General features: G+C 49.7%; 3 protein-coding genes, 1 non-coding gene and 1 pseudogene across 7 annotated transcripts; all 5 read left to right on the forward strand.

Annotated features, from left to right (window-relative positions):
• The first annotated feature begins 8,008 nt into the window (after positions 1 to 8,008).
• Positions 8,009 to 10,287, forward strand: LOC136467613 (ribose-phosphate pyrophosphokinase 4). Its single transcript, XM_066466374.1, has 6 exons — positions 8,009 to 8,208; positions 8,306 to 8,717; positions 8,808 to 8,876; positions 9,006 to 9,134; positions 9,629 to 9,728; positions 9,800 to 10,287. The coding sequence occupies exons 1-6, from the start codon at positions 8,066 to 8,068 to the stop codon at positions 9,931 to 9,933; spliced, it is 987 nt and encodes a 328-aa protein (XP_066322471.1). The 5' UTR covers positions 8,009 to 8,065; the 3' UTR covers positions 9,934 to 10,287.
• A 331-nt stretch (positions 10,288 to 10,618) lies between these two features.
• On the forward strand, positions 10,619 to 12,582 carry LOC136467612 (cysteine protease XCP1-like). The gene is made up of 4 exons (XM_066466373.1): positions 10,619 to 11,569; positions 11,698 to 11,933; positions 12,023 to 12,163; positions 12,269 to 12,582. Exons 1-4 carry the CDS (start codon positions 11,107 to 11,109, stop codon positions 12,497 to 12,499), a joined length of 1,071 nt encoding a protein of 356 aa, XP_066322470.1. The 5' UTR covers positions 10,619 to 11,106; the 3' UTR covers positions 12,500 to 12,582.
• A 385-nt stretch (positions 12,583 to 12,967) lies between these two features.
• TRNAQ-CUG (transfer RNA glutamine (anticodon CUG)) lies at positions 12,968 to 13,039 on the forward strand. The gene has a single exon. It is a non-coding gene; the product is annotated as a tRNA-Gln (tRNA).
• Positions 13,040 to 13,172: 133 nt separating this feature from the next.
• LOC136464331 (uncharacterized) lies at positions 13,173 to 18,222 on the forward strand. Of its 4 annotated transcripts, none has more exons than XM_066463289.1 (5): positions 13,173 to 13,590; positions 14,065 to 14,421; positions 14,720 to 14,991; positions 17,026 to 17,225; positions 17,517 to 18,222. In XM_066463289.1, exons 2-5 carry the CDS (start codon positions 14,339 to 14,341, stop codon positions 17,949 to 17,951), a joined length of 990 nt encoding a protein of 329 aa, XP_066319386.1. In that variant the 5' UTR covers positions 13,173 to 13,590; positions 14,065 to 14,338; the 3' UTR covers positions 17,952 to 18,222. The 4 variants fall into 4 exon arrangements, with proteins under 4 accessions (XP_066319386.1, XP_066319385.1, XP_066319387.1 ...); XM_066463288.1 differs by having other exon boundaries at positions 14,079 to 14,421; XM_066463290.1 differs by having other exon boundaries at positions 14,089 to 14,421.
• Positions 13,401 to 14,296, forward strand: LOC136466088 (uncharacterized; annotated as a pseudogene).
• Positions 18,223 to 20,053: the final 1,831 nt, after the last annotated feature.

A 20,053-nucleotide genomic window follows, 5' to 3' on the forward strand; every position in this document is an offset into this window, starting at 1 on the left:
ATCGTTCCTTACGCCTAGGAAAGGCGCCTGGGCTAGAGGGACGTTGGAGAAAACCCTCGCCATATTCGCCTCTGCTTGAGCCTTCATCTTGCCCCAGCATTGTTGGGCTTCGCTGTCGAGCTGAAGCGCTTTGCAGGGTCGAAGACGCTCGCATTCTTGTAGAGCTCCATGATTTGAGGTGACTTTTCGAATTCGATCTTGGTGGCGGCCACCGCAGAGCTCAGTTCGCTGAACGTCCTAGGCTCACGACGAGAGACTTTGAGCGACCAGTGTTGTAGCATCCCATGAATGCACATTCTGATCGCATCCTTGAGGTGCATGTCTCTAGCCAGACGCACGTAGCTATCCCAAAACCGGATAATGTAGTCGTCGATGGCTTCATCGTGTCGTTGCTTAACTTGCGACAGCTCAACGATGGAGATGTCCCTCTTCATAGCAACAAAGTGCTTTTTGAAGGCGTTCTTCATGTCAGTCCAGCTAGTAATTTTTCCTACCGGCAGCTGGCTATACCAATGGAACGCCACGCCGGTTAGAGATCCTAAGAATTAGTGCAATAGCAGCGACGAGTTGTTGGCTGTGTCACCGCATGCCGCCTCAAAGTAGGCCAGATGCTCTCTCGCATCCCCAGTCCCATCGAATTGATGGAATTTAGGTGGGCGCCATCCCGCAGGGAAGGGGACAAGATTGTGCCATGCTTCATATGGCTTCTCCAAGTCACCCTCTAGTGAGTGCGGCGCCTTCTCGTTCATGATCTGCCTCAACTTCTTGGTCACCATGTCCTCGACTATGTCATGATAGTCTTTTAGCGCTGATGGTTGTGGTCCTACACTTGCCGACGTAGAGGGATTTCGCAATGAAGGGGGACGAGCACTTGCAATGCCTTCTACCTCCTCAAGCTGCGGATCCTCGGGAGGTTGATGGGCACCACCAGGTTGCACGTTTTGTGTTAGGGTCATCATTAGTTCAACTAGATTGTCAAACTTTGTTGACAATGCCCTGATCACCTCGCCTTGTGCTTGTACTTGATCTTCTAGGCTTCTTGGGGCGCTGTTCTCTCCTGCCATGCGTGCTGACGCTGTGTTAAGGTCGCCGATATACTCCTCCCCTTCCGAAGGGATGGAGCGAGCGAGGTTGTGGTAGAGTGGCAATGTGGAGTGCACCTCCAATGACATAGAGGAGTTAGAGTCAGAGTCGGAGTTAGAATCATAGGTGTAAGGGCCCAAAAACTCCTTCTCTTCATCGACCATGGCTTGGTTCACCTTTTGCTCCAAGATGGACTTAAGCCGAGTACTAGCCCCAGCCCGATCAACGAGGTGTTGCAATTCCTGTTGGTCTTGTGGAAGCCGAGACAAGATGTCGATGTATCATTTTGGAGATATGTCCGACGTCAATATATCATCACCATCGGACAACGCATTCCTTCTCTCGCTAATAGGGAAGCAAGGAGCTGATGTCCCTACTTTCGGATTCATCGGGATCTCTTCGTCAGAAGGATAAGTGAAGTCATGGGTCACTGGTAGAGGGACCCATGTCTCTTCGGACATGTGCTCTGGATGCGCCATCAATGCAACACACATGGCTATGTCCTTCTTGGGTGCTTTAGTCATTGGAGAGGCTTCCTCATCCATCGCAACCGTATCGTCAACTTGAGCTTGTGGAAGAACCTCACCATCTTGCATGGATGGCGCTTTCTCGACCCCATCCATTGGTGAAGCCGAGGTCGAGGTGGACTCTCCTAGGCTGTCCAAAGAGGCTATGCTTGGTGTAGCTTCTCGCGATCCTTCTCTTTTCAAGATAATTGGAGGGCGCTCTTGAGTAGGAGCGACCCCTTTCCCTGCTGCCTCGCCACCTCGCACCTTGCAAGGTTTTGGAGTTAATCTTTTGAGGAGGTACTTGTACCTCTCGTTGCTTTCCAGAGTGGGGGAGATACGGAATATGATTCTCCCATCTTCTTGGCGGATGTCCCCATCAGCACAAACGTGCACTTGAGTGTTCGTAAGCACCAACTCCTCAAGCTCATGATAGAGTGTATGGCGGTTCCTTCGTCGCCTCTCACGCTTGCGTTGGTTCTCTGTTGGCACATGCCGAGCCTGTGATGGCCCTTGTGGTGCAGGAGGAACCACCGGCCCAATTGGTCGGGGAGTTGTGCTTGGGACGTTCTCTTCCCACTGCCTCAATCCCGAGGCTCCGCGCCTTGGAGAAGGTGGAGGTGGAGCAAGCCTTCTAATGGATGGAGAGGCAGTGCGTCGTTCTTGCATTTCACGAGGAGGTGCGGCATAGTCAGTACGCCTCGCCCACTTGTTTTGCCATGGAGGCGGAGCCATGTATCCTTGATGCGTGGGTGGTGGAGTTCGGCGACGCGGTGCCAAGGTTTGGCGCTCATGTTGGGGACGGTGGCTCGGCACACGCCTTTCTGGCCCAGTCCTGAATCGAGCCGAGGAAGATTCCGGCGTAGCCTGAAGCCTTCTCCCAAGCTCGGCCACTTGGTCTCGTAATTGACGGATCTCCTCCTGCACATTCCCATTGCGAGGTGTAGGTTGTTCAGTTTACAGAGGCGCAAACCTGTTGGCGTTACGAGAGGAGGTGCCGTTAGTCGCCGACGCGTGAAGGCAAGACACCCATCCAGTCGGTTGGATCAGGATGCTATTGTCGATGATGGTGGTTGGTCTGGTGATGTAGGACTGCTTGTTTGCGTGGCGCATCTTCCAATACTCCCACATGATCGTGCGCCTCACAAGCTTCTTGATCTTGGTAGGTTCATATGCCCACCCATCAGGGAATAAGTTGTATGGAGGCTCCACCGTGCTGGGGTAGATGAACACCTTGCGACTTAGGTCTCTCACGTCTAGAGACCAGTCCTCCTCTGGAACAGCGCTTCGCGCAATGCGAGCACTGACTTGTTGGTGGAGTTGTTGTACCTTGCGGTACTTCCTCCTGCAGTTGCGTAGCGGGTGTGGGCTCGACATGTGGCGAGCATGCATCATTTGTCGACGTAGGTCACACGAGACAGCCTCCAAGGCTTCGAGCAACTCCACCTCCGCGTATTCCATAGGTGGAACGGGTGCGTCTTTGGCTAGAGTCAACGCGGGAGGTTGGAGAGCCGCACTACTCGCACGCCTGTTGTTTGCCTTGATGCGTAGTTGTTGTGCAGCATGAATGTCTCCTTTGACCTCCTCGATGGTGGACTTCTTCAGGAGGGCGCGAGCTTCCAGCATGAGGTTGCGACGCTCCTTCTTAGCCTTAGCAAAGGCTCGCTTCTGCGCCTTTTTGAACTCGACCTTTTGGAATAGGGTCGGGTCTTGTGTTTGGTGGAAGTAGGTCTTCTCGCGATGCTCGAAGACCTCTACCAGAGGGTGCGTGCCGAAGGAGATCAAGAACGGAGTCTCAACATTGGCGGTGCCGTGGACTCCTCCCGCTCCTTCTTGGATCGCCGTAGGGCGGACCTTCTCGACCTTCATGGGGAATGCCGGCTTGACGTCAGCAGCTTCCAGTCGTGCTCCCATCGGTCCAGAGATCGGCACTAGGAATTGTCCGATCTGAATCATGGCAGACTCCTGGGTGGTTGCAGCGTCAGATGGTCCTCCTGCAAGAAGGGGACCATTCATTAGGATAGCTCCACCTTGGGTACCGTCATGCAGCATGTTGTGCTTGTTGGAGGAGAGGCGAAGACGAATCCAACGACACACTGCAACAGAGATGGGAGGAGAACCAGGTCCCACCGGGCGTGCCAATTTGTTTGGACACCAAAAAACCCGCCTACAGCGGCTTCTCGTGTGGGAAGTGTGCGGGCGTGCCAGTGTACAATAGTACACAAAAATAAAAGACAGGAACATAATATCTTATTAATCATCACGAGTAACAAGTACAAATTCCTAAGAAAAGAATGCGCGCCATGGCCTGCTGATGGCTATCTAACTTGGGCGATGTGGTCTCCATGGTTCCTGGGGCCTCGGAAGGCTCCCAGTTAATTACCCCTGTGAGTTGAATCACAGAGTACCTCCGATTCTGCTGTTGTGGTCGTCGTCTTCAATCTTCGCTTCACTTCTCCATGCAGAGTGTTGGTGTAGATGTTGGTGGCGTCGGCGTAAGGGCCTCGTCGGTCCATGAGCCGGTACAACATGGCTGGAACATCAGCCATGCCCGTCTGCGTCGTTCGCCTCGTCGGTGTCAAACGGCACGTGGTGTCATCTTGATCGCACTTGCATGGTTGGTGTAGATCGGATCGGATCGGACTTCCTCGGCCGCGTCGTCGTGGTACGCCGTGGAACTTGTTCACTTGGAGTTGTTGAAGTAGTGGATGGAGGGCTGCATCGCGGCGCTGCGTTCTTGTGGAGGCCGGTGTGGCCTCCCGGCTTCAGCACATCTGGAGCATGTACGTGTAGATGCATCCATGCATGGCCCTGTACACGCCCACATGCACGTAGCCTTGCCTTGCTTGCATCTTGGTGTTGCTTGTGTGTAGGTAAAGAACTTGCATCTTCAAGTTCATGTCATGGTAGCGTTCGGCCTTCACTCGGGCATGTTCGACGCCAGCGGACCAAAGCCGGCCGTCGGCGCTCCGTATTCCCATGACGCGAAGTCTGGCGTCGTCTCGATCATCAGACCGCCACGTCGCTCTCTTCTTGGCCCAAATCATGACATTGGACCGATGTGCTCATATCCATGCAAGATTGCAAAAGAAACAGTAACTAATAAATAGATTGACTAGATTAGTTTCTTACCCATGGAGAAGAACGGGTATGCCATCTCTTTCTATTGGTGGCTTTCGCCTTCTCGGCTTCAGGAACTCACGAAGGAAGACGACGTCTGGCCGCTGGCTAGTTGCTGGTCTGGGGCTGAACGTCGGAGTGGTGGATGGCGATGTGCTTCTAGCTCTTGTTGCCAAGAACAGCCTGATGGCGTGGAGGTGAGGTCTGATTAGCCCTTTCATAGAGTCCTGGGGGCTCTTTATATAGGCAACAGCTAGGGTAATGCCGAGCCTGTTGGGCTGCACGCACGCGCCGCCTTTGTTGGTTGCCACCGAGCGAGATATTTGGAGATTTACTTGTCTTCCGTTCGATATTATCTTCGGCTCGTGTATATCCTGGCGAGAACCTGAACACTTCTATTCCGTATACCAAACAAACATCTCCTTTCTTGGCTGAACGGTGGGCCAACACTTGATATGGATTAGCTTCTCACATGTAGTCACTGAGGCATGGGCCCAGCTAACTATAGAGCCTACTATACGTACGTATATTTGGTCCAGAGAGGCTTGCGGCTGATAAACGTGCATGTACGCTAGCTGGCGATCAGTACACGGATCTGCCGGCTGTATACCCCCCGAACGTTCTAGAATATTCTGGACCTCGCACCGAGTAGCGCTACGTCGCATCGGCCCGGCTGGTGTACAATTATGTGGAAAATACATGGTATAGACCGGCATATATACGAGCTCTACGGCCGATTCCGGACGTATATATACAAGCGCACATACGTATCATGACTGCACCTGTTTAGCTCTCTCCCATTGCCTGTCGCGAGCATACCTACACCGCATGCATGGACCTGTAGCACGCAGAAGCTCACACGGTGGTTATTAGCTTCCTTGCCTGAATGCACGAGACACAAGCATATATATGTATATTCCCTTTTTTTTATATGCTCGGTGGTACACACAAATAAAAGTATACATATGGATTTTACTTTGACAAAAATCCATCCAACAACCACCTCAGCCGGCCACCGTGGCAGGCTAAGGAAAAATAACCGCCCCTGCCCTCTCTATCCCTCCCCATGCGCGGCCCGGCCCACTCTAGCTCGCCCTTCCGCTCCTCTTTTCTTCTTCCTCCCGCTCTGCTCGCCGACGCCGCCATCCAACGTCGCCGCACACCCCGCCGCGCCCAATGCCGCCCCCCACCGCGAGCCATCTCCCAGTACGCAGCCAGCTCCTCCGCGGGAAGGGCTAGGAGTAGGCTGCAGCAAGGGACACGGACGACGCCGGGGACGACGACGCGAGGGGCGGCGCCACGTCCGGGAGCCGCTTGGCCGCGTGGTGCGACAGCACGGACGCCAGCATGTCACGGCGCGCGCACGACGCCGCCTTGGACTTGACGGCCGCCACGGTGCGCGCGAAGTTGTCCACGTCGTTGACGCACGAGTCGTCGCTGGCGCTCGCCGCCGCCGCGGCCACCAGCCACGGCTCCGAGGCCGAGCGCGCGTGCTCGGCGCTGCCCATGCCGCCGCGGGGCGATGGGGTCTTCGGGCTCTGAGTCTGAGACGACGACTTCATGGCGGCTGCTGGTGGTGGTGGTGGCGGCGGCGGGGCGCGCGCGCAAAGCTCTTCGAGGCTCTCGGCTGCTGCTGTATGTGCGTGCGCGAGTGTGTAGTATTAGTAGTTGGCGATGGCGAGCAACGGAGCTAGCTAAGCTAGCAACGTTTGTGGGCAGCTGCAGTTGCATGCTTGGTCACTTGAGAGAGTTGAGAGTGTGTGCATATGGATGGACCAACGACAAAGCACAAAAGCTGTGCTGCAGTGCGAGAGACGGTGACATACTTGGACCGGAGTGGGTACACAGGCATATGGCTGCGGATGGTATAGTCATCATACCATTCTAACGCATACAAAAACGTATATGCATAAATCGCCAAAACACGCATGTGTTTCTATGTATCATTGGCATGTGTAATTCAAGTATTTGGTGGGTGAAAGTGAAACGTACAATGTAGCTGTAGACTGTAGTGTATGCACAGCACATCTACTGTTCTCCGGACAAACTTACACAGACGGATCGAGTGAGTTTGAAGAAGCGAGAGCAGCACCATGTGCATCAGTGCGTCTGTGTAGCGCAGCTAGCGCTGCCTGGAGTGTGGACCTCGTACCTTTACTGTTTCACGCATACCGCACCTGGGCCAAGGTCCGAGTGGACCACGTAGCTAGTCGTACATACATGCATGCATGTTCTTGAGCCATACACATCTGTAGTCAGAATAAAACGGTGCAGGCTTAGTTGGTTTAAACTCACTATAAGCCAAGGGGTTTCAATGCCCGCAACCTTGCAAGGTGAACAGCATGTGTACTTTCTCAGTTACTATTTTTAACGCCCATAGAGCTCTACCTTTGCCATGGCTGTATTGTAGCTGTAGTCGCTTCTCACCCTAGACGACATGGATCGCGAAGAGAAGAAACATCTAATCATGCATGGGCTTGCAACTTGCACTCGTTCTGGATCGCCTGAGCCTTGAATGCCTGATCGAGAGACGCGCGCGGCGCGCATCAGTGGTGCACTGGCATACCATGGCAGTATGGCACATTGGCACCACACCACAGCGAGCCAGCGAGCCAAGGGGGACAAACCAGATGCAAGGCGCGACTTTCAGTGGTGCCGCCGTGCCGTGCCATTCCATGCCATGCGCGCGACGCAAACGCGACGGCGACGAGAGAAGCTAGACTGCATGCACGCCACGCAGTAATGCGCACGCGACAAAACGGATCCATGGTCATGGAAGCAGTGCTGGAGCTCCGGATCCCTTGCTGCAGCCTACTCCTCGCCCTTCCCGCGGAGGAGCTAGCTGCGTACTAGGACATGGCTCGCGGTGGGGGCCGGCGTTGGGCGCGGCGGGGTGTGCGGCGGCGTTGGGTGGCGGCGTCGGCGAGCAGAGCGGGAGGAAGAAGAAAGGAGGAGCGGAAGGGCGAGCTGGAGTGGGCCGGGCCACGCGTGGGGAGGGACAGAGAGGGTAGGGGCAGGGGCGATCATTTTCCCTTCGCCTACCACGCTGGCCAGCTGAGGTGGCGTGCCACGCCAGTAATTGTGGTAAAAATGTATCGTTTTTCTCTCTCAGCTGCTAAAATCGTAGCGCCAATTCTAAACCTGCTATCCGAGGAGATGCCATTTATGATGGTAAAAAATTAAATATCCCTGGGACTGGGGTCTAGGGTTTAGGCTCCGAAAAGCCAAAAATCAAGGAGAAATTCGCGTCTCAATAAAGCCGGCATGGGCATCAACTGTTCCGTCAAAGCAGAGTCCGCCCCTCCCCGCGCCGTTCATTTTGGTTCCCCTGTCCCCGCCGCCGCCGAAACCCACCGATGGAGTTCGTCGCCGCCGCGAAGCAGAAGGCGAAGAAGCACGAGAAGCACATACACCTCTTCTACTGCTCCGAATGCGAGGAGCTCGCCCTCAAGGTCGCCGCCAGCTCCGACGCCATCGAGCTCCAGTCCATCAACTGGCGGTACGCCACCCTCCCCTTCCTCTCCTCTTCCTCTTCCCGCCTCACCGATTTCGTGGAGCAAGCTGATCCGTCGAGTTCTGTGACGCCGCACCACCAGGAGCTTCGACGATGGGTTCCCAAACCTGTTCATCAACAAGGCCCACGACATCCGGGGGCAGCACGTGGCGTTCCTGGCCTCCTTCAGCTCGCCGGCGGTCATATTTGAGCAGATCTCTGTCATCTTCGCGCTGCCCAAGCTCTTCATCGCCTCATTCACGCTCGTGCTACCCTTCTTCCCCACGGGCTCCTTCGAGCGCGTTGAGGAGGAGGGCGATGTCGCCACCGCGTTCACCCTCGCGCGCATCCTCTCGATGATCCCTAAGTCGCGCGGCGGGCCGACCAGCGTCGTCATCTACGACATCCACGCGCTCCAGGAGAGGTTCTACTTCGGGGACGACGTCCTGCCATGCTTCGAGACAGGGATCCCGCTCCTGCTGCAGCGCCTCCGCCAGCTCCCGGACGCAGAAAATGTGCGTAGTGGCATACATTATTGTGCGAACAAACTTTTTTTTGGGGGGATAAATTCCTACTGTAGTTGACCGATGGCATGTTGCGTGCAGATCACCATTGCCTTTCCAGATGATGGAGCGTGGAAGCGGTTCCACAAGCTGTTGCAGCACTTTCCAATGGTCAGCGATTCCCTTTTCTTGCTTGGATATATCTATCTTTTGTTTCGCATACCTTGTGTTGTCATGAATCCCCCAGTTTTTGTGTTCTCTTGTCATGGATTTCATGTTGGTCTGTTTGATTGTATATAGATAGTCTGTAACAAGGTTCGTGAAGGTGACAAGAGAATAGTTCGTATAAAGGAAGGAAATCCTGAAGGCCGTCATGTTGTTATTGTTGATGATTTAGTGCAATCTGGGGGAACTCTTCGGGAATGCCAGGTATGATGGATGTGTTATTCTTTTGCTTCTTCATGATAGTAGATGGCAATGCTTAAATACCTAGTTGTCTTAGCATTTACTCAGTTTGGAAAGAAATTCTGTGTCATATATTCAATATGGCAGAGGCTATTTTGGGGTGGGGGGGGGGGGGGGGGGGGGGGGGGGGGGGGTCATAATCCTTAATGCACGTATTGGACATTTGCCAGTACATAAACAAAGAGTTCTGTTAAAAGCTAAAAGAAACACTAGTGCCTTCTTTTGTCAAACCTGTGCCCAATTTTTCAGTCCTTCTCAACTCTCACTTTGTTGGTAGACCTGGTTTACTGTCTGTACTACTGTAGTTTATCATACTGTCAATTGACAAATGTTGAGTGTTAATAACTCAGGGTTGGACTTTAGTGGCATATATTCTTCGTTTCCTCCAAAGAATCACATATTCTGCTTACATTACCTGTCACTTTTTTATATATAAAAATATCTGTCTTCTTTTGCAGAAAGTTCTAGCTTCGCATGGCGCTGCAAAAGTTAGTGCTTATGTGACTCATGCTGTGTTCCCTAAGCGCTCATATGAACGTTTTATGTCGTCGAATTCTGGTAATTGGCAGTTCATCCAACTTAGCAAGTCCCAATTTTTCTTCTAGTTGCTTATTATGTGTTGATCGCAGCTGGGCCAGGCGACCAGTTTGCTTACTTCTGGATCACGGACTCATGCCCACACACAGTGAAAGCTATTGGCCAAAGACCTCCATTTGAGGTTCTGAGCCTTGCTGGCTCAATTGTTGATGCTCTTCAGATCTGAGTGTACACTGGTAGATGTGCTTGAATCGTGGATGCCCATCAGATTGAACTTGTACTATGAGATGAGCTGCTCCTGCTTTTCCAAAATGTAATAGTTTGTTTCCAGTTCCTGGAAAAGCAAATGATGTGGAGTAAGTTAAATACCTGAAGGTTCCATAAATAGCACTGTGAGTTGATAATAAAATCAGGCATTGGATACTCAGTTGTTGACTGATGTGTATTTGTCAATATTCACTTCTGTTTGAAGTTCGTGAGATCAGTGCTTCTTTCCTGACCTGTTGGAGTACTATTTTATCGACTTCAGGTACTGGGCTTTGTTGTGAACAACTAAATAGTGCAATGTAACTGAGCTTCAACCCAATTTAATTTCTATTAGATTGGATGAATGATCATCATATTGCAATCATGGTTGCCTTGAATTTTACTGTTCTATGGATGCATCGAGCCAATTGGTTTATGTTGATAGCCTGCGTATGAAGAGCATGTAGCATAATTGCATTTTAACCCTGCTCTTCCGTCTCTTACTTATCAGAGCTGTTGTAAAACAAGCTATTGGGGGGGGGGGGGGGGGGGGGGGGGGTGGCGCTGATTCTGCCGGATCGTAGGTTCTAGTGTCAAAGTGGTCATTTTTTGGTCCTTGGTTCGGAGTATAAGCTTCCAGGAATTTGAGCTTGTCAGTTGGCACATCTAGGATCTCGTCACCAAACTCGAAATTGATAGAAGGTAGTTGGTTGAGAATAAAATAGTGTGGGGTTCTTCTGTTTGGTGATGACTTGAGCAGACGAGCAAAAGATGCTTAGCTATCCTTCAAAAAGGCCATCGTGCTGCTGCTTCGCATGGTCGAGCAAGTTATCTCCAACAGGTGTGCGGAGCTGCAAGTATAAGATACCCGTACTATAATGCATCATGTTACCAAAACCAAGATTTAAACGTCATCTGAGACTTTGGAGAAGCACTGAAAAGCATTCTCCTACGAAACTTGTGGAACAGAGGCATACCTGCAAGGCTGCAGCGACAGCTTCCTGCTAAAGCAAGGCACTGCCCTCAGAAGCTTCATCCAGAAGAGCCAAATCTGGTGCAGTGAATTACTTGCAAGAAACATAGATATTTGCAGTATAAAGGTGTTCATGGATCCTGAACATGCCATGACAAGAAACAGCAGCAGGCATTTGCCATGGAACCCAAGCTCCCGGTGCTCGTCCTGTTCCTAGCATTTGCAGCCTGTTCTGCCAGTCACCACCGAGACCCCTCTGTTGTTGGATACTCCCAGGAAGATATTGCATTGCCCAACAGGCTTGTTAACCTCTTCAAATCCTGGTCGGTGAAGCACAGCAAGATCTACGCCAGCTCGAAGGAGAAGCTGAAGAGGTACGGGATATTCAAGCAGAACCTGATGCACATTGCAGAAACAAACAGGAAGAACGGGAGCTACTGGCTGGGCTTGAACCAGTTCGCCGACATCGCTCACGAAGAGTTCAAGGCTAATTATCTGGGATTGAAGCAAGGATTGTCAAGAATGGGTGCACAAACACGTACGCCGACAACGTTCAGGTACGCGGCCGCAGCCAACCTGCCCTGGTCAGTCGACTGGAGGTACAAGGGAGCCGTGACGCCGGTCAAGAACCAAGGAAAATGCGGTGAGTTCCATCTCTGAACAATATATATGCACACCATCCTTTTCAGCATACTGTTAGTACAGATTCCATAAGAATATTACTGTGCAACGGTACCGTGATAACAAGGTGAAAAAAAAAAATGCTTGCAGGGAGCTGCTGGGCCTTCTCGTCAGTGGCAGCGGTTGAAGGGATCAACCAGATTGTGACGGGCAAGCTGGTATCACTCTCAGAGCAGGAGCTGATGGACTGCGATACCACGTTTGATCACGGCTGCGAAGGGGGTCTCATGGACTTCGCGTTCGCTTACATAATGGGGAGCCAGGGGATCCATGCCGAGGACGACTACCCGTACCTCATGGAAGAAGGCTACTGCAAAGAAAAACAGGTTCGCCCAAGACACAAATCCTCCTAATATGTAGGCTGGATTGAAGCAGTTCTAACAAGAGTTCTAATTCTTTGCTCTGGCGTGTTTAGCCTTATGCCAATGTCGTCACTATAACTGGATACGAGGATGTCCCGGAGAACAGCGAGATAAGCCTGCTGAAAGCGTTGGCTCATCAGCCTGTCAGTGTTGGCATAGCTGCGGGGAGCAGGGACTTCCAGTTCTACAAAGGGGTAAACAAAATTGACTGCCTGTGGTTTCAGTCTTTCAGATGGTGTCACTAGCTGTCAGTCTCACAGAAGAGAAGTAACATGTGCACCTCGTCTGGCTGGCTGCAGGGGGTGTTTGACGGGGCCTGCAGCGACGAGCTTGATCATGCACTGACGGCCGTCGGATATGGCTCGTCGTACGGCCAGAACTACATCACCATGAAGAACTCGTGGGGCAAGAACTGGGGAGAACAAGGCTACGTCAGGATAAAGATGGGCACCGGGAAGCCGGAGGGTGTTTGCGGCATCTATACCATGGCTTCCTACCCCGTGAAAAATGCAACACGCTGGGGTGCCTAATAATTTTGTAACGAATTTGTTCAAAAGTAATTTTGGAACGAATCTATCTAGTAATATAATCCACATTGCAAGATACCTTTTTATCATCGATGTCAAGATCCCCTAGCTACTTGATTTTCTCAAAATCCAAGTCACATCCACCACTCCACTACAATAAGGACAATTATTTTGTGATCTACTTTACACACGACTGTCTTGGAGAGCGGTAAACGATTGCGCCAAGCGGTAATCGAAGTATGGACAATTAATCGGAACAATGGAGAAATTTATGGTTCAAACTTCATACCATTGTCTACTGTACCTAGCCGTGCTCATCCTCCTTCAACGTTCGCTCCCAATCTCACTAGCAGGTGTTAATCAAGTATTGTCAACAAAGGATTCCTGGATTCAGTCCATCTCCAAAAAAACTTTCATACTACGATAAATAAAATACGATAAATAAAATGTCTGTGCAGAGTGGGCATCAAAGGTCCCATGGTCTAGTGGTCAGGACATTGGACTCTGAATCCAGTAACCCGAGTTCAAATCTCGGTGGGACCTTTTTTCACATTTTACATGTTACTATTTTTTTTTGTGCAGTAGTGACTAGTGAGTCTAATCTAACGGGTTAAGCAATCTATAGACTCAGTAGTCGTCCCCTCTGATTTTTCTGTTTTTTAGAGGTACCTGATATTCTGATGATGACGATGAATAAAATGCAAATTCGCCTGAGGTACTGCCTGAGGGAATTCGTAGTCGTCCACCTCACGAGTTCACAGTCCAGACTCCATCGTCCAGTTGGTCTTGGTCGTGCTGAACTGCCGACGCTTCGCCCGGCTCCGGGGTCAGGCAGCAAGGAGTAGCAGGAGGGCGACCGCCCAGGTTATCGTCGGTCGCCGGCGACCTGTACCCCGCCGAGAAGATGCATCTGAGCGCGAACGAGGGGATCGAGGGCGTGCGGTTCGCCGTGACGGGCGGGCAGGGCTTCGTCGGAGCTGCCCTCTGCCTCGAGCTGCTCCGCCTTGGTGCCCGCGAGGTCCGGTCCCTCGACATCCGCGCCTCCTCCTCCTGGTCCCAGCAGCTCCTCGACGCCGGCGTCCGCACCATCCAAGGTCAGTCCCTCCCGTTTACCATCTTCAGTTCAGATCGCTGCATCACCAATCACCACGGTTTTACTTTGCCGTCGCTGTGGGTGTGCTCTGCGGATGTTAGTACTAGTACAACAACACTACAGCCTACATGGTAGATAGCTTACTTCATGTGATTTACTGCGTTGTGAGTTGCAGAATTGGACTGCTCTTAGAATACACGCTTTAGAGTGCTATAGTCCTATGCCGTAGTTCGGCTTCTGGATCAAGTTGCAAATTAGTGTGTCCACACGGAGGACATTACTGTACCAGTACTGCAGTACTGCTTGCTTAATCTGTGTGTATCTAAGTAGGTAGTTAGTGGCTATTGCATAGTTTTTTCTGTACATGTTTTGCCTGCAATCACCCTGTTAGCTTCTGTTTCTTTGTGTTTAATTAATGCAACTGGTTACCAAATACCAATATGTGGCTTGTGGAATAAATCATCAGTTTCTTAAGCCCTTGTTTCGCAGGGGACATCAGAAAGAAAGATGATGTGGGGAGGGCGTTCCGTGGAGTAGACTGTGTTTTCCACCTTGCTTCTTATGGCATGTCAGGGAAGGAAATGGTGCAGACTGGGAGATCTGATGAAGTTAATATAAATGGGACCTGCAATGTACTGGATGCTTGCCACGAGCAAGGTGTCAGGAGGCTTGTGTATGTAAGCACTTACAATGTGGTTTTTGGATGAAAGCCAATTGCCAAAGGAAATGAGGAGTTGCCTTATTTTCCAATGGAAGACCATGTTGATGCTTATGGGCGCAGCAAATCAGTTGCTGAACAGTTGGTACTGAAGAGTAATGGGCGGCCAGCTAAGTAAGTTTACCCTTCTCCTTTGCTAGGCTCCAGTACATTGAAAAATATGGCAAATATGCTTAAGTTTTTTTTGTGGACCATGCTGTCATTCAAAAGGACAGTTAGAAAGAAATTGTTTAGGCTAATGCTACACTTTGTACACTTTCTTAGATTATGATATTGTCTTCTGAAAACCTTAGTGTTGTCATGCGTAATTGCTCCTTCTTAAACAACAATACTAATTTCATTTCACCTTGTAAGTCAAGAGTGTCATATGATAGTATGCAACCTGTCTTATTGATTGGCTGAAATCTTACAGGAGTGATAAAAGTACTCGTCTTTATACATGTGCAATTCGCCCTGCGGCTATATATGGACCAGGTGAAGAGCGTCATCTTCCAAGAATCCTGTCCCTTGCAAAGTTGGGATTAGCATTCTTCAAGATTGGGGGCCCAGATGTCAAGACAGATTGGGTGTATATAGATAATTTAGTTCTTGCTCTGATATTGGCAAGCATGGGACTTTTAGATGACATTCCTGACAGGAAGGGAACCCCTGTAGCAGCTGGTCAGGCGTATTTCATCTGCGACGGTAATTGCTGTTACTGTTAGGCTTCTGTGATGTCATTACTAAATTATTCGCACGCAGGTCCCATCTTTGTGTTTTTTTTTCTGTCCATAGTGGTACTGCTAATTTTGTTTTTTACTTGAATTTGAAAAAAAATTGCAAGCCTAGGCTAGGTAGAGAAGACATTCATGGTTTATTTTCTTGATTTTGGCGATAACGCCATTGCTAGCAATATAGTTTTAACTTATGTACTACATAGATCAGAGGTACAACCCATCATCTACTTGATAGCTAATTGCCTGATCGTTTTCCGGGCTGGAAAGCTGATTATATAGTTTCAACTGATGTACTGAATAGATTAGAGGTACAGCCATCATCGACGGGATAGCTGATCGTCTTCCGGGCTGGAAAGCTGATCTGTTGAACTGGGCTTGTAGAAAAGTGCTGGTACATTATGTACTTACTTCAATGCTGGTCTACTTAGCCATGACATCTGAACTCCCTCCATGGGCCATCAAAGAAATTGAGAAGATCTGGAGGAGATTTTTGTGGAGAGGGAAAAAAGAAGGCACTGTTTGGTTGCATGGGTAAGGCTTGTTGACCCCCTGAACTTGGTGGCCTGGGCATCTCTGATCTCCAGCGGATGGGATGGGCACTTAGGATGTGTTGGCTTTGGTTACAAAAAACTGAACCTGAGTGCCCTTGGTCTTCCTTCCCGGTCCAAGTTGATCCATATGTCCGATCTTTCTTCTCCATGGCAGTATGCTCTGAAGTTGGCGATGGTGCTTACACTCTGTCGGACAGGTGGATTCATGGGCAAAGAATTGAAGATCTTGCACCGTAGAGTTAACAAGCGCACAGTTTTTGGAAGCAGTCGCTGATCATGCTTGGAAGCATTTTCTGTTGGTGTTCTTGCTGATTTCTTGAATCTCTGGGACCTCTTATCTCAAGTGGTGTTGCAACCTGGAACTGAGGACAAATATATTTGGCACCTTTCTACCTCTGGTGTGTATACAGTGAAATAACTTATAATGGCTTCTTCTAGGGTGCTGCGGTATTCAGTCCATGGGAGAGAATTTGGAAATCTTGGACTCTGAACAAGTGTCACTTCTTTATGTGGTTGGTAGCACACAACAAATGCTGGACTGCAGACCGTCTCGCTCATCGTAGGCTACAACATCCATCTAGTTGCTTGTTTTGTGATCAGGCTGATGAAACAATCAACCACCTCCTTGTTTCATGTGGGTTTGAGCTGCTGCATAAAGTTGGCTTGCAACACCTTTCCCCTCAGCAGGGAGACTTCTCCTTTGAAGACTGGCGGTCCAGAATCAGTTAGGTTGTTGATGGTCATGTTTGGCAGGTCCTTAATCAACCTAGGTGCCTGGTCCCTTTGGAGTTACCACAATGGGGTCTTTGGCTTTGGCCGGTGAAGAGATGAGGCTATGGGGTCTTTCAGGAGCCAAGGGCATCGCCTTTTTGACTGACCCACGGCTTGGTACTGGTTAGTTTATAGTTCGTTGGAGGTAGTTTTTGGTCGTTTATCATGTAACAAAGGTGCAACTCTGATTTTCACAGGCTGAGTGTGGGTGTGGGTGTGTTTGCAGGGTGAGTGTTTGTGTGATTCCTTGTTTTTTTGGGCTCTTTTATCCTTTTTCTTCTTAATATAAGGATACACAGCTCCTCCTGCGCGCTCGAGGAAAAGAAGTAATTATTAGCTACTTTTCCTTCTCACTTGTTCTGAACTTCGAAAGTTTGAAGTTCAACACTTTGTATATATTATACAGAATTCATTATTTCCGTAATTAGGTGTTCCAGGATTCCATTGCTTGAATAACAAAATTATTTGCAATACAAGTACACAGTGTTCCATGAGTTATGTTTACACCCAGTAATAAATACTGAAACCTTTGAACAAACCTAGAATTTAGACTTTTTCTTCCTTATAAGAGAAGTGTCCCCTGAGAATTTGGTGTCATGAAATCTCTGTAATATAGAACATGCTAATTATATATGCAGTTATACATTTCATTGCCTTATTGAGCTATAACTGTTTTGCAGGATCACCATGCAATACTTTTGACTTTATCATCAAGCCCTTATTTCAAAGTTTGGATTATTCCATTCCTCAAGTGACGCTGGATACCTCTGTTGCCCTTGCCATTTCAAGAATATTTTTATTCATATCTACACTGTTCTATCCATGGCTTGATAGTAAATGGATGCCTCAGCCTTTAATTCTCCCTGCTGAAGTGTATAAGGTCAGCCTCTGTCATATGCAATCTTGATGTTTTCTTTTGTGTTTCCACTTTACCTACCCCAGTATAGTTTTGAAATATGAATATAATGGTCAAGTGGACCAGTCATGTCAATTTCATTGCTATTTTTTTTTAAGTTCTTTTCAAGGGATCTGTCTACTGAACTACTCTTGACTAGGCCAGCAGACTTGCAAATAATACTTGTGTTTGATGTTGGACAAAAGTTAAGGTACAAATGTCATTATCCAAGGATCTGTAAATAATACATCTGATGTTGCTTGCTAATTGTGACAGGTTGGTGTTACACACTACTTTTCGTTCTTGAAAGCTAGAGAGGAACTCGGCTATGTACCTATGGTGAGGCCTCACGAAGGCTTAGCTGCGACAATCTCATATTGGAAGAACCGGAAGAGAAGGGAACTGGATGGCCCGACCATATTTACTTGGTTGGCTGTAACAATTGGAATACTGGCTGTGTTTTCTGCTGCTTGTCTTCCACCAGTCGGCCCATTGAAATGGGTGCTTGACATCCATCTGTTTGTTTTTCGCTCGATGCTTGTGATCCGGCTGGTCTTGGTGATAGCAATTGCATTGCATTTTGGCGAAGCCTTGTATGCCTGGTTCTTGGCGAAAAAGGTTGATCCAAGGAATGCCACTGGGTGGTTTTGGCAAACCTTTGCTCTAGGGTTCTTTTTTCTCCGGTATCTTCTCAAGAGAGCCAGAGGGTGAATTTGTGTGTTGGGGATCCTGTAACAGTGATTCCAAGCTTCGTGCTTGCTGTTATAGAGGACGCGTATCCCAGATGATCCTTTTACTTCTGTATAAAAGTTTCCCACCCTGATATACTCGTGTACCGTGATCGACTGATCGGATTCAGCCGTGGCGCAGAGCCGGCCACTTGTGTGATCGATGTTTTACATGAGTTCAGTTCTCCATGATCGGTGTTTAACAGGTCACTTTCTTAGATGAGCTGTAATGTAAGTAGTCATTGTTAGATCCAAATGCAACTACTGTTGAGGCAGAAATTTGGTGGCTGTCGCACATCTAATGCCGTATATGCCGTGAAGTCTGAACCGTATGATATTATTAATATGTTGAAGCTAAAAAAATACAGCTCGTTTTCCTCGCCTGCTAGTACATCTGCACGAGTTTTTTCTTTTGTGCGGGAGAACTACAATGCTAGGACAGGAGTATATGCCACCACCGGCCAACCGCCCTCTGAGGCCTGAACCGGAAGTCCTGGAACAGGCATGTTACAGACTGACGACGGAGCAACCGAAACCGGGGCTAAAATACTGCCGCGAAAACAATGAGGTCCGGCTTCAGCTGAGCTCCACCACTCGGGCTGATTCTTCCACCAACCCCCCAACCTACCATTGCCGTGCATTCAATGAAAGTGTCGGCGAGCGGAAGCAACCGAAAAAGGAAGAGAGGAGAAATAGGCGAGGGCCTAACCTCGCCTAACACGTCATGCGTTCGAAGCCGACACGCCGGACGAGCTCTTCTCGGTCGTTAAAAAGGCGCCGTCTAGGCAGCCGTGACACAAGGCCACCAAGGTCATAAAGCTGCGTCGATATTGATTGTTTCTTTTTAGGGTTAATTCGAATGCTGCCATTGTAACTCTTCGAGTTTAGAAATATACCATTACAATTCGTGATATTGTAAATATGTCATTGTAATTCCCGTGAAACGTGATTCATGCCATTAAGTACGTTTGCAACGACTTGTGGCCCACCTTGCAGGCGTACGTATACGGAAACATTTTTCGTATGGCCGTATTGCCCTTGCCTCATCCGACTTACATGAGGAGTCAAGGTCGCCCGCGGCTCGCTTTGCTTTCTTTCTCGGTCTTTCTCTCGTCTCTTCTCTCCCCGTCCCCGAACCCTAACCCAACAACCAGAGTCGGCGGCGGCGCAGGCGAGTCGGCTCGACGGCAGCGGCGGCGCAGGCTGTGCAGGCACGACGGAGGCTGTGCAACCTGTGCAGGCGACGATTCGTGCCTGGAGCAGGTGGTGGTGGTGAAGGAGATTTGATTCCCCAAGTCTGCACATCGATTTGAGCAAGATGATAGACTTCCCCGCGACCGGCGAGCCGTGTGGGAGCAGTTCGTCGGCCATGGCTGGCAACAAGGCCAGGTAATCTCTTAACTCTTGCAAAATCTTCCCTCGGTATGACTAGAGTAGTTGGGGATCAGGGACGGATTTACCAATCTCTGTATTTGCAAGTACATGAACATACGAAGAAGACGAGGGCCGTGCGAGGGTACCGCTGCTGGGTTATTGGGCAGCATCTACGCTTTGCGAGATGAGAGAGGCAGCTAGTAGCTGATGTTTTAAGGTAGCGCGCTAGCTAGTTCATGGAATCTTCCGGGCCTGGTCGCTGTAGTGGCACTCTTCGTCGTCATGGCGGCGGCCGCGGCCGCCTCCGCCGCCGACGATGCTCAGCTGCTGGAGCAGTTCAAGGAGGCCGTGCCGAGCCAGGCAGCCACGGGCCTCAGCGGGTGGAGCGTCAGCGACGGCGCCTGCAAGTTCCCAGGCGCCGGCTGCAGGGCCGGTCGGCTCACGTCGCTGTCCCTTAAAAATGTTAGTTGTAGACTTGAAGAGATATTGTGTTTATAATCTTTCTGCAATAAACATCTTTTATGACTCATTGCTTTTTGTTTGACATGATTTTTATAAACATCTTTGATTTACCAAAGAAAGCTTTCAAGATATTTTGCTAAAAAAAGCTTTCAAGATATTTCAGCATAAGCTATTTACCTGTATAGGTTGTCAGTGTTGTGGCTCATGCATATATGATGCCATTGTCAGGGAAGTTCCTAGCGACGGAAG

This window comes from Miscanthus floridulus, chromosome 7, assembly GCF_019320115.1.
Source record: "Miscanthus floridulus cultivar M001 chromosome 7, ASM1932011v1, whole genome shotgun sequence".
In the NCBI taxonomy this organism is placed as follows: Eukaryota; Viridiplantae; Streptophyta; class Magnoliopsida; order Poales; family Poaceae; genus Miscanthus; species Miscanthus floridulus.

What these genes read in the sequence shown, in the direction of transcription:
- LOC136467613 (XM_066466374.1), top strand. Translation starts at nt 8,066, where the DNA reads ATGGAGTTCGTCGCCGCCGCGAAGCAGAAGGCGAAGAAGCACGAGAAG. An exon ending in AGCTCCCGGACGCAGAAAAT is followed by an intron (nt 8,718 to 8,807) that starts GTGCGTAGTGGC and finishes TGTTGCGTGCAG; the next exon opens with ATCACCATTGCCTTTCCAGA. An exon ending in GAACTCTTCGGGAATGCCAG is followed by an intron (nt 9,135 to 9,628) that starts GTATGATGGATG and finishes CTTCTTTTGCAG; the next exon opens with AAAGTTCTAGCTTCGCATGG.
- LOC136467612 (XM_066466373.1), top strand. Translation starts at nt 11,107, where the DNA reads ATGGAACCCAAGCTCCCGGTGCTCGTCCTGTTCCTAGCATTTGCAGCC. An exon ending in CAAGAACCAAGGAAAATGCG is followed by an intron (nt 11,570 to 11,697) that starts GTGAGTTCCATC and finishes AAATGCTTGCAG; the next exon opens with GGAGCTGCTGGGCCTTCTCG. An exon ending in GCTACTGCAAAGAAAAACAG is followed by an intron (nt 11,934 to 12,022) that starts GTTCGCCCAAGA and finishes TGGCGTGTTTAG; the next exon opens with CCTTATGCCAATGTCGTCAC.
- LOC136464331 (XM_066463289.1), top strand. Translation starts at nt 14,339, where the DNA reads ATGGAAGACCATGTTGATGCTTATGGGCGCAGCAAATCAGTTGCTGAA. An exon ending in AGTAATGGGCGGCCAGCTAA is followed by an intron (nt 14,422 to 14,719) that starts GTAAGTTTACCC and finishes GAAATCTTACAG; the next exon opens with GAGTGATAAAAGTACTCGTC. An exon ending in GGCGTATTTCATCTGCGACG is followed by an intron (nt 14,992 to 17,025) that starts GTAATTGCTGTT and finishes ACTGTTTTGCAG; the next exon opens with GATCACCATGCAATACTTTT.